The following is a 19,136-nucleotide window of genomic DNA, read 5'->3' as shown; positions in this document are numbered from 1 at the left end:
AAAGTGCAGGATATAGCATGATATGCTAGTTGGTTCTAGCTTTAGTGATTGTCGTTTGTAGGATGAATTTAAGGGATTTATTCACGACTTCAACCTAACCATTGTCTTGAGGATAATACAGAGATGAATGCTCCTACTGGAATCCCAACTTAAAAGCTAACTCAGGCATAATATTATTCTAGAAGTGATTGCCATGTTCACTGACAATCTCCTTTGAAATATCAAAATGGGAAATGACTTGGTTGAAAAGGAGAAGGGATGTTGTCTCACGATCATTGGAAAAAGTAGGCATATATTTGGCCCACTTCGTAAAGTAGTCCATTGCTACAATAATATGCTTGTTACCTTCCACCAAAGCCAGGTTACAAGTCATAAAATCAATACTCCACTTTGTGAATGGATCGACGGTGATGATTGGGAAAATAAGAGCTAGATGAGTGTGCATTTTTTGAGTATATATTTGAAAAGCATGGAACTTTTTGACTACTTCCATTTATATTTAAAAATTGAGGGCCAAAAATATCCTGCACAGAAGATTTTTTGGGTTGTAAAAAGCCCAGATAGATGACCTCCACAAGCTCCACTGTGGCAGTCATTTAAAATGGACTCAACTTCTTCTAAGGTTAAACAACATCTAAGGATTAAGTCAATCCCACAACGATATAAAGTGTCACTGATAAAAACATAATTTTTGGCCAGGTGACACAATTTTCTATGTTCATCCTTTGAAAAATCTAGAGGAAACTTTGAATTCTGGAGATATAGTATGATGTCTCCATATCAAGGATCTTGTGAAGAAATGAGGAAGAGTCGTTCATTAGGAAATGATTCTTCATAAACAACACCTTCTTCATAAGGAAACCCTGAGATCAATTCTGCAAATACTAAATATTTTTTAGACTTGGCAAACATGAATTCAAGATCAAATTCCTATAAGATCACAATCCATTTTTTATATTTTCCCCCAATCACTTGCCTACTGAGGACAAAATGAAATGGGGTGACATCGGCCAACCCAAAAGTCTTATGAGCAGAATATAATGATGAAGTCACTGAACAATGTGAAATGTTGCCAAAGCTAATTTCTCTATATGAGAATATCAAAGTTTAGGACCAACTAAGCCTCGAATCAGATAATAAACCATGTGATATCTAAGAGCATGGTCCTCCTGAACCATAACCATCACAATGGTTGATTCTACCACAACGAGATATAAAACGAAATCCCTGCTATAATCAGGTGAACTCAACAGAGGAGAAGACTCAGGAGATCACTATTAGTATTTACATTTAAAATATCAAACTTTGTATTAACTATAATTATAGATAACCAGATTGCCTTAAGGGTACTCTGGAAATAGTGGCTCTGAGAAATTTGATGAAGGGTTTTTGTAGAGAAATATTAAGAAAATAAAAATAAAATATAAGTCTATTCTTGACATGAAGGTTGTGAGACTTTCCTAACAACCCAAAAAATTCTAGGCCACAAAGGGTTGCAAAAACCCTTACTGAAACTTAGATATATTCAATTTAAATACAAAGAAAGGAAATAATGATACCTGGTCATGGTTCCTTTTCTAGGTGCCAACTTTGAGATAAGAGCACAAACCATGAGTTAAAAAACATGAAAAACACATCAAAAAAAATTGTTAGACTCAAGGTTATCTATTACTAACCACTCCATTTTTTTCCTCTCCCTTCCTTTCTTCTGATGGTATTGTTAATTCGTGTATGATAATTTTCAACTTTTTTTCAAGATAAAACTATGGCCATGGAAGGTGGCAAAGAAGTAGAGCAACAAATATTTGTGTCAAAGGACTACACATATCTCCCTCCAACTACTCTCTTTGACATTGCAGATTTTAAGTTATGGGCCTTCTACCATGTAGTCATAGCTGAATCCATTGCCACTTTGTTGTTTCTGTATATAACAATGGCCATTGTCATTGGTCATAAGAGAAACTAGGCTGCTTATGGCAGTGTTGGGCTCTTAGGCATTTCTTAGGAATTTTGCAAGAATGATATCTATGTTGATCTACTGCATTGCTAGTATTTCAGGTGGGGATATCAACCCGAATGTGACTTTTGGGATGTTTTTTGCAAGGAAGGTTCCCTTATGTAGGGAAATTCTCTACATGGTGGCCCAGTGTTTAGGAGCCATATGCAGATGTGGGCTGGTGAAGAAATTCTAGAAATCATACTACGACCAATATGGAGGTGGATCCAACTTTGTGGCTCATGGATACACTAGAGGATTGAGGTTATATGTTGAGATCAATGGCACTTTTGTCTTGGTTTACATGGTTTTCTTTGCCATAAATCCCAATCGTAATGCTTAGGACTCCCATATCCCTATATTGGTTCCATTTCCTTTTAGGTTTGTAGTATCATGGTGCATTTCATGACCATCCCCATTACTAGCACATGCATCAACCTTACTAGGAGATTCAAAGAAGTTCCCATATATGGCCACCAAAAGTCCCTAAACGATTAGTGGATATTCTAGGTAGGCCCATTCCTTGGAGCAGAAGGAGCAACAACTTATCATCAGTACATTCTAAGAGTAGGGGCCATCAAGGTCCTGGGGTCATTCCACAACAAAACACATGTTTAGAGTGTCTTCTATTCTAGTAGGCCTTGTAATAAATAAGTATGTTATTGATTCTATTGAGAAGCCCTAGGAGATAATGAGGAGCTCGTTTTTGCTATGAAATAACTCTCATAACAAAACTCTATAATCAAGATAGGAGTAGTAATAGAATGTGTAGAAATAGGATTTATTTTATTAGTTAGACTCAGGGTTATCTACTAGACCTCAAAGAGTGGGAACAAGCCACAGAGAGTAGGAACAAGCTAAAGGAATTCATACAAGATTAGGACACCTTCAAAAACCCTCTGTGATAATAATGGAACTACCTGTCGATATGGATCAGGAAAGAACTCAATTTGTCTACAAAAACCTAGAAATTTCCATGAAACTCCATGATCACCATGAAAGAATTCCAGTTTTCTGCAAAAACCCATTCATGATCCCCATTTCCATGAAACTCTTCTCATAAACCTTGACCAATTACCCTAACTCGACACACTAGATCAACCTATCCATCCCACTTGTTCCACCTTTTGTTATGGATCCCAACGTACCTTCTTTAAGGATCTCTGAATCTAGAAAATTGACAGCCTTTAGTTTCAAGATTGGATTCTTAGCCATCGGTAGAGAACAGAGGACCACAAAGGAATGAAGACAAAATAATTGAGCCAGTGTGTTGAGCTATAAAAGTTTATTTCTAAGACAATTACATATGATTTAATTGAGCCTGCCCAATGAGGCAAAAATGTTTATTTTTCATTTTGCGCACTTGATGGGAAAAATTTTGTTTTTCTTTTTGTCTTAATTTAAGACAATTAAAAAGCCAACAAATTGTTTAAGAAGAAATTAAAATATCGTCTTAAACACCCCTTCCCGTAGTATTGAGGTCATCCTCAATAATCACCCTTAATGTAGTGTGTGAGTAATTATTCTTGTGAAAGCTTATTTTTAGATTAATTCTTCACATCAATACTTCGCACTTTCCCCATATTCATTTATTTTAACATAGACCCTATTTCATCATACCAAGGAAAAACTATAAATCGAAGAAAATTTTAAACTAGTAATTGCCCCTTAAGGTGCAAATATACACTGAAGGAATTGAACATGCCTATGATGTTACTGCAAAAATGTTCCAACAAAGGAAAGATAAAAACCTAAAGGGTGGAGGATGGAGGCGAGGAAATGTGTTCAACCTTGCAATAGTCTCACACTTGTGTCAATGCATATCTAACAAATGTTTCTTGAACCACCTGGCTAAGCCATTTTTTCCAATCATATCGCTATGTCAAACTGTTATATACATATTATATCCAAGCTATAACATGCTAGGTAATGAGGATAAATATTACCATAGGTCCTCGTGGGCACCAAAAATGTAAATGCACACAGGAAATGACTAAAGTTAGTGTGTGGTGATAATGAGATTAAACAAAGAGCACCTTTCATTGGAGTAACCTTCAAATCCCATGACATTTAGAAACCAACATAAAGAAGGGGGTTTATTTTAGAATTTTAGCTATCCGCTTTTAAAAATTTTAAATTAATCTGGAGCCATTTTCCTAGAGCCATTGATTCCAGTTTTAAATTTAAATTTAAACTTTGTCTAGCAAAGATTTGTTGGAATTTCAAATTTATGTGGTGTAGTTTACACAATCCAAGTAAAATTTAAAGGCATTGTATCCATTTATGCATTCAAAAATACAATTTTAAAAATGAAAAGTTACACATGCTATATGCATATATAGAACCAATATAGATACATTTTCAAGAGGATTAAATATCTTGAGGTGCATATTTTTTTTCAAGTTTTTCACTTTACAAAAGGTGCCATGGGCTATCTTTAGCCTTATGGATGTTAAAATTTTCTTTCTTTCTTTCTCATCTTTCCAAAATTAATTACAATTGCCTTTCCATAGCTCATGTGGGTGCCAAAAGAATGAGTGACCATGTAAGTTAATCATAGTTAAGAAGTCTTTATGTCAAAGATGACCATTCCTAAACAAAAAAATACCTAATAATGTCTCTGGTTGAACATGATTTAAAATGGGACTTTATCATAATTAGTTAAAGCAATTCTGTGTGGGAGTTATCTTAAGAATCCCTAAAGTTGAAATTTCTATAGGAACGTGATAAAAAATTTAGATATTTTATGTTATATAAAAAAATTGTTTAGGTTATGATATATGTGTAAATTGGTTCTAAAAAACAAAATTGATCCCATTTTATATCATTCTACCTAAAAAAATCTCTTAAACACCTAAAGGAAATCTTTAAAAGAACATAAATGAATGTAAATCTTATCATATTTATTAATACACTAGCATCAAGAATAGTGTAAAACAAAATGCCATGCTGAAAATGGGTAGGTATCATGGGTTTTTAATATGAAGGGCTATAACCACATCCTAAAAATGATTCTATTTAGTTTTTATTTATGATATATAAATAAATATTCGATTACACTTATCATAATCAACCTACTTAAAATCCTTGCACATTTCCTAGTTCCAAGATGAAGATAATTCATTATATTTTAATAAAATAAGAACTTTTTTCTTTGAACAATTTTTATGACTTGGGTGATCTATTGCATGAGCCTACTTATTTATATTTTATTTTCAATGTCATATTATAGTGATGCATATCTATTTCTTATTTCTTAGTAATTTAAACATATAATATAATTGTAAAATGTTCAAGTTTTTATCAATATAAAGATTTAAATGTGAATTTTTTTTTAAAATAATACTAGTTAAAAGTGAATTTGATTAACACCTTGGCGCAAAAATTTGACTACTAAGTCTAGCAAGACATACATACTCTACCTGTCTATATTTAACTTAAAAAGTATTTATATTTAAAAAATAAAATAATTATAACATAATTTTAAATGGAAATATTTAATTTAAATGAGAGTGAGTTGTTTACTTGATGTGATCACTTTTCCATCACTTGAATGTTAACATTATTAATAATTTTGTTATTATGCTTTACTTTTCTTTAATAATGAGTGAGTAAACATTTTGCCTGTTTTTAATTTGAAACAATAAATAAACACTCTTCACTCTTGATTTGAAGCAATACCTATTAAGTGTATGATATGCATTTGTAGTTTAGAAAATTTTCACTTTATTGAATTGTTTAGTGTACATAAATTTGTTTTGATTGTGGAATGGAGAAATTATAAATCTCAATTTCATATTAACAATATATATATATATATATATATATATATATATGGTTAAGAGTATGTGTTTCTTTGGTAAACTGTTATATGTTCAAATTCAAAGAGGATTAAAATAAATATACTTTTATAAACTTTAAATGAAAAAATTTCATATATAGATTTAATATCTAATTTAGCCATCATCTTAAAATTAAATTATCATTATTATTATTATTGTTTTCAAAAGCATTAAAAATAAATAAATAACAAACTTAATTTTAGTTTAGATATTAAAAATTAATTGAATATATTTATCCCTACTTTATCATGGAGATTCTTAATTTGTAAATAGGTTTTATTATAATATGATGAGATGTTACTATGGCTTATCAATAATACATGCCCAAAAAATCATAACTCATTTCATATGACACTTGTTCCTATAACATTTTTTTAATTAATTAATTTAAATAAAATGATAAAAAAACATAAATAGTTTGGAGATAAATTTCAATCATTGATTTGTGTATATTACTATGAAAATTCTAGAATGTTTCATGGAGGTTAAATCCTACCATCCACCTAATAATTATTGGTAAGAATTCATATCTAGAGATTATTTCAATTCTAATAGGTTCCTCCATGATAAGTTCCTGATTATTAGTTGTCCATTACTTCTAATAAATTCAAAAGATTAGATTTGTGCGAGGTGGCTCCCCACCCACAAATTTCCTAGGAAAGATTAGATTTGTGCCAGGTGACTCCCCACCCACAAATTTCCTAGGGATTTGAGATTATTCTAATTCTAATTAGTTCCTATAAGAAATTTTTATTTAGCAAAATGGTCCATTTTAAAATAAGATGTGTAATTCTTTTTTTGGTAAGTTAAAGTTGACCCATGTCAAAAATGTAGAGGGACAAATGTTAATTAGAGGTGAAAAAAGTAGACAATGCCTAGCCTAACCATTAAAAAAAAACACTTTGAATATACATATATTCATTAAAAAATATAAGATAAAATTAAAAAAACAAACACTTTTCAAAAATATAAATTTACATTTAAAAAGCTTTACCACCATAATAAAGTGTTATCCTAAATCTAAAAGGAGTGTCTATCAAGGGGGAGGAATTGCCCAGACGGCCGAAAATGGCTAGAATCTGGGCAAAAAAATTCAAAAAATCTTGTAAAGGGAGTGTTTGAATAATGTTTTTGATGGTGGAAATGGATTCAGCACAATCAAAAATGTCTTGGACACCCAAAATTTTCAAGTTTAACAATTATAACTTGGATTTACAAAAATCTTTGCCGAGCCCAGAAATTCCATAACTTTCCGAGCAATTCCTCCAACTAATTAGACAACAGCAAATCTAAAATTACATTTAAAAAGATTTATTGCCGAGGGAAATTTCTAAAAAATGTTTTATTCATAACGTGTCTTTCCTTTTATAGTTTTCTTACGGCTTTCCCATTTCAAATGCATGACCAATCTAACGGCTACCCTCCAGAAATTCCGGAGCCTTGAAAGCTTTTGTTTCGCTTGTGGGGACCGCAATATGCATATTTCTATGTATATTCGTATAAGATAATAAAAATCGTTAACATTTTTGACCTAAAAGACGTCCTTATATGAAACCAAGCAAATCAGTTAATATATTTAATTTTTTTATCACGGAATAGCCTATGCAAATTGATTTAAAATTTTCGTCACGGGAGTGCTTTCCACTTACCAAGTTGTATGATCAATCACCTGTTCAGTTGATCCTTTACGAATTGACCATATACCCTCACCAATCAGGAACATGCTTTTTTTTATTACTACACAATCATTTTTGTATTCGTACCAACTAGGAAGATTAGCCCATAAATATCTGTATTTTTTAAGTGTCCAAAATACCGGTGTAGCGCTGAGTTTGTTGGGTGAAAGTTATGAGGTCAGGGGTCAAATCACACTGAGTATATTATCATGGTATGGTGTGCGGCTCAAGGAGTAGATTCCTAGACTCTCTTTATCTTTGAGTCTCCGCTCTTGTCAAAATCATAAGAAATTAGTATATCTGTTTGCAGGTTGTTGGATGTACTTTTGGTATTATAGTGGCTCCTTTATCCTTGAGAAATCATAAGAAAATCATAAGAAATTAGTATATCTGCTTGCAGGTTGTTGGATGTATTTTGGTGTTATAGTGGCTCCTTTATCCTTGAGAAATCATAAGAAATTAGCATATCTACTTGCAGGTTGTTGGATGGAAATTAGTATATCTGCTTGCAGGTTGTTGGATGTATTTTGGTGTTATAGTGGCTCCTTTATCCTTGAGAAATCATAAGAAATTAGCATATCTACTTGTTGTTGGATGTACTTTTGATGTTATAGTAGCAATTACGAAAATTGATCCTGAGTTTCCTTAGATTAAATATGACAGTTACGGATTCACCCTATGCCTAAAAAATACTAGTAATATATTTATTTACCGAGCTGGATACACTTTAACAAATATAAACAGACGAAATATTTCCATTCCGGAGGTGGAGGAACAATCCCATTTCCTATTCGATAATTGACTTCGAATGCAAATTTTAAAAGTAAAACAAATTCCATAGAAAAACGTGTTGAAAATTCCGTCCTCTTCTGTCGAGACGACCGTCTAGCAGCCCATTGTATATGTAAATTCACGTAGACAGCCCCTGGTTTTCTTTCCTGTTGCTTCCCAAAACCATGAAAAAATTCGGTTGCGTGGCCATCAGTTTTGAATGTTTTGATCAATCTTTAGTCTTAGGCGATCGTCTCCAATTACCATCTCCTGCAACTGCATCCCATAAATACAGATTTTATTATAAAGTTAACTTTGGGTTTTCAGCAACTGCTCGGATTCATATTAAAAATAGCCAAGCAGCTATAGTTAAGGGATGTTACAGCTCTACCTGGTGGTCCTGTCGCTTAAAAAGACTAAGAACAATGGAAGATTCTACTTACGTAGCGCAAATGAGCAGTAGTAACGTAGTGCAGATGATTTACGAGCTTTGCAATGAAACCTTTACTCCCTCAGCAGCTCCACATATAACTCCAGTACCAGAGGCCATTCAGAGATTAACGTCTCTTTTGGGTAACTCCATTTAATCGTGCTTTTGTCTTTTGTATATATTTATCATCTCAGAATTGAGGGTGCAGGAGACACAATAATTAATAAGTACCCTCTTAAATTGTTGTCCCTCATGGAAGCCAAATCAGGTGATCTGATTCTAGTGGGGTATAATACATATACAGACGTTTTTTTTCTTTGAGAAAAGCTAAATGTTTTTAACAGTACAATTTATCAGTAATCTATTTATACCATATAAAGATAATGGTCGTAGGATAGCTATAATGAATCTTTTAGAAACTTTGGTTTTTTAAATCCCCTGTTTTTTTAATCCTCCGTATCTATGGGGGTTTTGGATCACGCTGAGACCATGTGAGGCTGTATTTATTTCAAAATTATTTCAGGATGAAAAGGAAAAATTTAATATATATATTTCTGAAGTAGTTAGGTTTTAATTGAAAGAGGAGGACCATGAAGCCCTAAGAAATTTATATCAAAAATCAGTAAAGCGTATTTTAAACTTTGCGACCCATATATAGGTAACTCAGAGACGCCTTCTTAACTGGTCATACGACCAAGCAGCACTTGTAATAGAGACAAATGGTCCAGGACTAACGATGTGTTCGCAGAATATTTGGGACCATGTAATTTCTTCATAAAATTTCAGGTTAAGATGCCGTGCTTCTTCAAAATTAGACATAAGGTATAAATGACTTTCCAGGTTTAGCTCGGAACGAGATAATGTGAAGGTGTAATTATTCCAGGATGAAATGAAGACTGTTCGCTTATATATTTTACAAGCATTCACATTTTTAACTGTAAAAGGACGTTCATAAATTTATTAATTCAATGTAAGACTTATATCAAAATCAATAGAAACACTTTTAAGTTAGATTGAAATCACACGACTATCTAATTATTTCATGATGAGAAGAAAAGAGTGATATATTTTACAATTCTATCAGTATAAAGGGACGAATACAAGTCTATGAATGACCTGGTCAGAGGAATTATTTTACTTGTCATTTGTTGGGAATTTTTATGTGTCAAAATCCCAAAAACACAATATAAAATGCACACAGAGAACAATGCTCTGTTTCTCTCGAGGATTTTCACACAGCGGAAAGCTAAAAATTATTTATCAGAACAGAGTATCACACCCATAAACTAGGATCTGTATTCATTAAAATGAAAATCCTGATACAATATTCTTCCTCTGCTGTTCAGAGGGATTTACCAAAAATAAATTCATTCATTACAGTCTACGCTGCTGCATATTGCAAACATACACTTGCGCTGCTGCGCTTCACCCTTTTTTTTCACACACTATCACGCCAACAATTACAATGCACACTGCTAACTTACATACAAAATCTGAGTAGTTTTAATGAACAAAAATGGCGTCCCATACTGGGAACTGCTCGAGGCTGTCCTTCTCGTCCTCGTCTGAAAAAACATTAACTGTGGTCGCTGGAAATTCAATGTGCAGGAGCTTGAACGCAACCTGCTTCCTTCTCGGCCATGCTGTAAATTGAAAGCTTCTACCTGCTACGTTGTACTGTTCCATGCTCACTTTAACTGCCTCCGCGCCAATTCTTTGTTTCTCCATATATTTGAAAACATACATAAACGCTGCAAAATACAAATAATTTGCCTTTGGGTGGATTTCAAACATTATACAATTTGGTTTTGGGAAGCCATCGGGTCCGCGCTTCATCGCATCGCAACTTTACTCATGTTGAAGACCCCGACCCTATGACATTGCCGATAGCGAAGTGCCGATAGCAATATCGGCGATCGCTCATCGCAAACACAAAAGCTTCTTTATAAGTCCTTCACTTCGACTTCGCCGATGCGATATCGGCGATCGCTCGTCGGCGATATTTCATATCGCTGCTGTTGCCTGCCTCCGATGCTCCAACCCGCCGATATGCCGACTTCCCGATACGCCGACGCGATCTGGACCGTTGATCGGTTAGATCTGACGGCTGAGGTTAAAGCGGATCTTTAAGCCTGCAAATTTATGTTGAAGCGAATTTTTCTCCTGATCCTTGGTGAAACGTACGGTTTATTGTCCTCATGCTGCTGCATGGCTCAACTGTATCGCAGTTGAAATTATATTTTCAACACTCCCCTTTAATTTCAACTGTTGGGCATTCGGTCATACCGAGACACTTCCTCAAAAATTCAAAGCTTTTCTGATCCAAAGGCTTTGTTAAAATATCTGCAAGCTGTTCCTGAGTCCTGCAATGTTGTAAACTGATTTCTCCATTAACCACCAATTCTCTGATGTAATGGAACTTTGTGTCAATGTGTTTGGTTCGTTTGTGAAACACAGAATTCTTGGACAGTGCAATAGCAGAGCTATTGTCACAATAAATTACTGTTGCTTTTGCCTGCTCTTGGCCTAAGCTCCTCAACATTCTTCTCATCCACACTCCTTGACATGCTGCTGCTGTAGCTGCCACGTACTCTGCTTCTGCTGTAGACAACGCCACAATTGGCTGTTTCTTGGAAGCCCATGAAATGGCTCCTGAACCCATATGAAATACATAACCGGAAGTGCTCTTCCGATCATCTACACTTCCAGCCCAATCACTGTCAGTGTATCCAACCAAATCTGAATGTTCTGAGGCATGATATAGAATTCCAAACATTTTAGTGCCTTTGACATACCTCAAAATTCTTTTTGCTGCCTGCCAATGTGCCTCCTTTGGCCTCTCCATAAATCTGGAAATTAAACTAACAACATACATTAAATCAGGCCTAGTTGCTGTTAAATACATAAGGCTGCCCACAATGCTTTTATACAAGCTAGGATCAAAATCCTTGCTGCTGTCCTCTCTGTTGAGTTTTAATCCCATCACTGTGGGAGTGATTGCTGCCTTGCATTCTTCCATCTTAAATCTGCCCAAAACTTGATTTACATATCTTGCTTGAGATATAAAAATTCCTTTTTCATTTTGATCTACTTCTATGCCTAAGAAGTATCTCAAGAAACCCATGTCAGTCATTTCAAATTCCTCTTTCATGACTGATTTAAAATTCTCAATAAGATAAATATCATTTCCAGTGAAAATAACATCATCTACATACAAGACAACAATTAAAATTTTACCATCATTTTCCTTGATGTAGACTGTGGGTTCTCCTTCACACTTGTCGAATTCATTATCCAATAGATATGAATCTATCCTGCTGTACCATGCTCTTGGCGCTTGCTTCAGCCCATAAAGAGCTTTCTTCAATTTGCACACTTTGTGCTCTTCACCTTTCTTCTCATATCCGAGAGGCTGTTCCACATAAACCTCTTCCATTAACACTCCATTTAGGAATGCTGATTTCACATCCATTTGGTAGACTTTCCATTTGTTTTGAGCTGCTATGGACAACACTGTTCTCACGGTTTCCATTCTTGCAACCGGTGCGAAAGTCTCTTCGTAATCTCTCCCATATTGCTGCTTGTACCCTTTGACAACAAGCCTTGCCTTGTGTCTTTCTCTCTTGCCTTCAGCATTGCATTTGGTCTTATAGACCCATTTGACTCCAATAACTTCTTTACCTTTTGGTAGCTCTACCAAATCCCATGTCTTGTTTCTTTTTATGGCTTTCATCTCCTCATCCATAGCTTCTATCCATTTCTTATCTTTAATTGCATTTTCGAAATGAATAGGATCATCAACATGACAATACAAGGCAAATAAGGAATTCATTCCTTCATTATAAATGTCACTTAAGTTTCTGAACTTTTTACCTCTTTCACTTGGTCTGCAAGTGCTTGAGGATGCACTTGAATTTCCTCCTTGTGGTGTGCTTGGAGAAGCACTTTCATTTATCCTCAATGGTGTACCTTGCTGTTCTTGTGTTGGTGCTGCTGTTTGGGGATTCATTTCAGCCACCTCCTCTTCATCTTCATCATGAGACAAACAGTTTTTAACATTCACTGTTTTCTCTATGCTTCCATCCCAAGCTTCCTCTTCAATGAATTGAACATCTTTGCTGACAAAAAACTTCTTGGTAGATGGGATATACAACCTGTAGGCTTTGGATTCCTCACTGTATCCAATGAAGATGCATTTCTCCCCTTTGCTGTCCAACTTCCTCCTTAGCTGATCTGGTATGTGTGCGTAGGCCACACATCCAAAAACTCTCATGTGGGTGACTCCTTGCTTTCTCCCACTCCATGCCTCTTCTGGCACTTTGTTCATGACTGCTTTTGTAGGACACCTGTTCAAAATATACACTGCACAATGTACAGCTTCAGCCCAATACTCATTTGGCAAATGCTTTGCCTTCAACATGCTCCTCGCCATATCCATAATGGTTCTGTTCTTCCTTTCAGCAACTCCATTTTGCTGTGGGGTGTACCGTGTTGTAAACTGTTTATGAATTCCATTTTCTCTACAGAACTTTAGGAATTCATTGGAGATATACTCACCTCCTCTATCAGTTCTTAATACTTTTATGTGCAGCCCGCTTTGGTTCTCCACAAGTGCTTTGAAGTTTTGGAATTTCTCAAAGACTTCACTTTTGTTCTTGAGGAAATATATCCAAGTCTTTCTTGTAAAATCATCAATGAATGTCAAGAAATATAGGCTGCCAGCTAATGATGGAGCTTGCATTGGTCCACACAAATCTGAGTGGATAATCTCTAAGGGTGCCTTTGCCCTTATACTTTTCCCTGATGGAAAACTCTCTCTATGTTGTTTGCCCAATATACAACCTTCACAAAGGCTGTCCGGCTTCTCTATCAATGGTAATCCTCTTACCATTCCTTTTCTGCTTAATAGGTTTAGACCTCCAAAATTTAGATGCCCGAATCTCAAGTGCCATAACCAGTTCTCATCCTTTGGCACACTTTGGAAGGCCTCTTGGGTAACTGCTGCCATTTCCTTCTTGTTCTTCAAGTCTGCCCTGATCCGGAGAGGGAACATCCTGTTCCTTGTCATCTTTACTTCAGCAATGCATCTTTTGCTGGGTGGTATGTCCATGATGGTGCACACATCATTTACAAAGTAAACATTGTAACCCTTTTGGACAAGCTGTCCAATACTCAAGAGGTTACATCTCATTCCAGGGACATAGTAGACATCTGCTATGGTTTTCTTTTCACCTTGCTTTGTAAATATTTTTACCTCCCATTTTCCCATAACAGACACTTTACTATCAGTTCCTAGTGTGACCTCTGATTTCAAATTTTTATCTAGGGCAGAAAAGAAGGCTATGTTTCCTGTCATATGGTTGCTACAACCTGAGTCTAAAAACCATATATCTTCACTATTTGTTTCAACCATATTACAAGCTAACAACACATTACCTTGGCTGACATTTTCTCTAGTAATATTTGCATTAGATCTATTACTCATATCATGCTGCTTTTTCCTACACTCACTGGCATAATGCCCATATTTTTTACAGTAATAGCATTGGACATTGGATTTTTCATACCTTTGTCCTTGAGCATGATGTTGTCCTCCTTGTTGGCTGCTGCCTTGGCCTTGGTTCTGATTTGGATTGCTGCCTCTTCCTTGAGTATTTGCTGGACTGTTCTTTACACCTCTGTTCTGGCTTCTGCCTCTTCCTCTCTTGTTTCCTCTGCCTTGACCTCTTCCTCTTCCAAAGGACATCTGGGTCTTGAAGGCTTGCTCTAGAGATGAGTTTTCATTTCTACTCAACCTCTGCTCATGTGTTATCAGTGATGCATGAAGCTCATCAACGGAGAAGTTTGAGAGATCCTTTGTCTCTTCTATGGTGGTGACAATCGCTTCAAACTTTGAGGGTAAGACCCTCAATATTTTCTCCACAATCCTCCTTTCTTCAAGCATCTCTCCATGAGATCTTATTTGTGTAACCAGGCCAATTACTTGAGTGAAGAATGAGTCAATATTATCTGACTCCTTCATGCACAGATTCTCAAAATCTTTTCTCAGCAATTGTAGTTTTGCTGTCTTCACTTTCTCCATTCCTTGATAGGCTGTTTTGAGAGTTTGCCATGCTTCTTTGGATGACTTAGCTGCTGCTAATCTTGGAAACACGCTTCCATGCACTGCTTGATACAAGAAGAAGAGGGCTTTTGAGTCCTTCTTCTTGTGGCTTTTCAACAGATCCTTCTCTCCCTGAGTTAATGCATTAAACTCATTTTCATCTGCTGGTTGTTCAAAACCATCCTCAACAATTTCCCATAAGTCTTGGGAAGCAAAGAGGGCTTTCATTGTTATTGCCCAATAGTCATAATTTCTGCCATCGAATAGTGGGAACTGCATACCCATACTATTGCTGGTGCTGGTGCCTGCCATTCTTTCTCTTTTAACTTGGATTCTTTTGCTGAACTTCGCTCTACTAGAGAAGGTGCTACAGCAAAAGTCTTTCCTTCAGCTTCTTTGACTGCTTCAAAGAGCCTGGATTAGCTCCGATACCACTGTTGGGAATTTTTATGTGTCAAAATCCCAAAAACACAATATAAAATGCACATAGAGAACAATGCTCTGTTTCTCTCCAGGATTTTCACACAGCGGAAAGCTAAAAATTATTTATCAGAACAGAGTATTACACCCATAAACTAGGATCTGTATTCATTAAAATGAAAATCCTGATACAATATTCTTCCTCTGCTGTTCAGAGGGATTTACCAAAAAAAAATTCATTCATTACAGTCTACGCTGCTGCATATTGCAAACATACACTTGCGCTGCTGCACTTCACCCTTTTTTTTCACACACTATCACGCCAACAATTACAATGCACACTGCTAACTTACATACAAAATCTGAGTAGTTTTAATGAACAAAAATGGCGTCCCATACTGGGAACTGCTCGAGGCTGTCCTTCTCGTCCTCGTCTGAAAAAACATTAACTGTGGTCGCTGGAAATTCAATGTGCAGGAGCTTGAACGCAACCTGCTTCCTTCTCGGCCATGCTGTAAATTGAAAGCTTCTACCTGCTACGTTGTACTGTTCCATGCTCACTTTAACTGCCTCCGCGCCAATTCTTTGTTTCTCCATATATTTGAAAACATACATAAACGCTGCAAAATACAAATAATTTGCCTTTGGGTGGATTTCAAACATTATACAATTTGGTTTTGGGAAGCCATCGGGTCCGCGCTTCATCGCATCGCAACTTTACTCATGTTAAAGACCCCGACCCTATGACATTGCCGATAGCGATGTGCCGATAGCAATATCGGCGATCGCTCATCGCAAACACAAAAGCTTCTTTATAAGTCCTTCACTTCGACTTCGCCGATGCGATATCGGCGATCGCTCGTCGGCGATATTTCATATCGCTGCCGCTGCCTGCCTCCGATGCTCCAACCCGCCGATATGCCGACTTGCCGATACGCCGACGCGATCTGGACCGTTGATCGGTTAGATCTGACGGCTGAGGTTAAAGCGGATCTTTAAGCCTGCAAATTTATGTTGAAGCGAATTTTTCTCCTGATCCTTGGTGAAACGTACGGATTATTGTCCTCATGCTGCTGCATGGCTCAACTGTATCGCAGTTGAAATTATATTTTCAACATCATTAACGCTAACTTCTACTTCGAAAATTAACAATAGAATGTTAGAAATATATATAAGTTAGCCAAGTTTAAGTTCAAGTTTTGTTGTGGGGTTTTGTCTACGAGCTGTGATTTTGTACCTAGCGTATCGATTTATATCGCAATGTTTCTCGGTACTGATGATGGTAAAAACATCTTATATTTAAAAAGAAATGATCCAGATGCATCATTTATTGTGTCAAAGTTTAATAATGTTCTTAACATTGAATAATTTGAAACTATTTTCGTTAAATATTTATGTCTGAAAACCTCATCGCTGCAAATCTCTATATCATTTTTATTTTATTTGGTCCTTTCCAATCGTGAAAATTCGTATTGCAGATACAGTAAAACCCATAGACTTGGGCCTTGACGAGAAACATTCTACCTCCTCCTCTTCCACGACAGCCAAAAGAAGAAGAGAACGCAGTCGTTCAGGATCCGGAGATAGTTGGACTCCGCCGGTCACATATATCCATATTCATGATTGCCAGAATTTTTCGGTGAATAACCAAAACCCAACTCATTCCACTAAATTTTGCTTGTGCTTCACTATTTATAACATTGTATAGAGGAAGAGTACATGTGACAGAATGTATATATATAAACACACACGGAATTACTAGTTTGTCTTGCCACTCAATGTGTTTGGGGTTCATGTGGATATAAGCGAGGGTTGTGACTATTGCCAAATATTCGCTGCAACTGATGGTTTTCTTCTGATCCCTCAGATGGGAATCTTTTGTTTACCTAGATCAGCAATAATTCCACTCCACGATCATCGTGGCATGACAGTGGTAAGCAAGCTTTTGTATGGCACAATGCATGTCAAGTCTTATGATTGGTTTGATCCCATATCCAACAATTCCAACCACCAATATTCTCACCCACCAGGATGTAAGCCAGTTCGTGATTAAAATATTTCTTAACAATCATGTAATTGCGTCGAGATAAGAACACTGAAATATTCTATTTATTGATGATCCTGCTATTACGCATTTGTCTTTTACAGTGAGACTTGCAGAGTTGAAATCGGACGGTGTTATAAGAGCTCCATATTGTGAATCATCCGTATTATATCCAACAACAGGGGGCAACATACATTCCTTCACAGCAGTAACATCTTGTGCGGTGCTGGATGTACTAGCTCCTCCTTATAGAGAGGATCCTGCATACTACCGTGTTTTTCCTTCCTCCACTCGACTGTTGCGTAAGGGTAAGCTCTAATGATCTTCCTTGAAAACCTTTAATTAAATTGCTATAGAAACTGCTTTATCGTGATTTATGGAAGTGTATTTCTATGGATATGTGTTTTGACAGCGAGAAAAAGCCAAGGAGATATCGATCATAAAGGGTTTGTGTGGTTGGAAGAAGTGGAAAAGCCTGATAACTTCATCCTTAAAGGGAAAGCATATGCAGGCCCAATCATTAATGTTATTTGATCGTGTTACTGCCTTAACTAGTTTTATAGGTATCATAGACGCGGTTTTGCCTATAGACTGCTTATATCAAAGGCGATTGTTAGGTAATTGCTTTGCTTTTGGACATTGGCATGTGGTCCGTTTGGTTGTGCAGTTAAATGAAGATGACTCTCAACAGTGCATACGTTAGTGCGTGCATGCAAAATGCAATACTTAATTTGGGAGTGGAATAAGTGTTCCGTACGTGCAACCATACAATGATCATGTTTATGTTTGGTTCTACATATAGGCCAATATTTGGCTGTAAAAACACTGCTGTTATAATCGTTGAACATATCAATTGAATAGATTGAGCTTTAATTAGGTGTATACGAAGACTGTTATAATCTTCCAGGATATTTAATTGAATAGATTGATTTGTAATTAGGTGTTTAGCTCGTCTGATTATGTTGCTTCGTTTTCTTGTGCAGAATTTTACAGTAATAGTGTTGTGAACAGGTTTGTTTATTTTTTAGTTGGTGTTTGAACCAAGTTAGCAATCTAAGGATTCGTTAGTAAATGTAGTTATTTAATCTCGGAATTTTGAAAGAATAGTTATTGGCTAGTGTTTTTTTTTCTCATTTGACAGAGAACACTCCAAATATTAGGGGATTCAAAATGTATACGTGGATGGTTCACACAAGATATGATTAGTCTAAGATTCTTGATAATAAGAGCGCCTAGCTTCCGTCATAAACTCAAATTGATTTGGATGTAAAATGTGTTCAAAGAATTGAAAGAGCTGAAAAGATGGTTGGAAGAATTGCGTAAATGTTTGGATATACATACGAGCCAATGGTAGAACGATTATAGAGATGCCCCTTTGCTTGTTCCTAGAAGGAATGATATTAACATCCTAAGAAATGTCTTAAAGATTGGGCGTTAGAAAGAGAACTGTCAAAAATTGAATGTGGATATCCAAAATGTGTTGAACGTTAGCTTGTCGCAAACAAAATCAAATCCAAATTCCATCAAGCTTCTCTTAATGGTGTATTTCATACCACATTTGTGTAATGACACTAACAGAAGGGCAAAGAAAAGATTGTATAGATACCCAACATTCGCATGGTTAGAATCAGCAATGCATATCTACTACAACCAAAATAATTAGGCTATTAAATGCATTTATAGTAACATTCCAAAAGATTTGGATAAAGTAAAGCATAGTTTGGCTCTTTATCATGCCCTAGCTTCCATGCTCTCATGAAATCTAAAAGCTTAATAGATCTAGAAAGATTTATCTCAAACATAAAGTAAACATAGTGGGGCAATTTATGAAGTGTAAGTTGGGAATGTGAAGGA

At 35.9% G+C, this 19,136-nt stretch overlaps 1 protein-coding gene and 1 pseudogene across 1 annotated transcript; both read left to right on the top strand.

The window, feature by feature from the left end:
• Nucleotides 1-1,765: 1,765 nt before the first annotated feature.
• LOC149266907 (putative aquaporin PIP2-8 pseudogene) lies at nucleotides 1,766-2,614 on the top strand (annotated as a pseudogene).
• A 5,899-nt stretch (nucleotides 2,615-8,513) lies between these two features.
• On the top strand, nucleotides 8,514-18,143 carry LOC149266906 (plant cysteine oxidase 3-like). The gene is made up of 5 exons (XM_089397637.1): nucleotides 8,514-8,858; nucleotides 16,717-16,877; nucleotides 17,106-17,271; nucleotides 17,387-17,590; nucleotides 17,695-18,143. The coding sequence occupies exons 1-5, from the start codon at nucleotides 8,711-8,713 to the stop codon at nucleotides 17,814-17,816; spliced, it is 801 nt and encodes a 266-aa protein (XP_089253763.1). The 5' UTR covers nucleotides 8,514-8,710; the 3' UTR covers nucleotides 17,817-18,143.
• The last annotated feature ends 993 nt before the right edge of the window (nucleotides 18,144-19,136 follow it).

This window comes from Pinus tabuliformis, chromosome 6, assembly GCF_031772625.1.
Source record: "Pinus tabuliformis cultivar Carrire ecotype Pingquan chromosome 6, CPIR1, whole genome shotgun sequence".
Taxonomy (NCBI): Eukaryota; Viridiplantae; Streptophyta; class Pinopsida; order Pinales; family Pinaceae; genus Pinus; species Pinus tabuliformis.
Note: the sequence above shows the minus strand (reverse complement) of the source record. Positions and strands in the feature narration are given on the sequence as shown.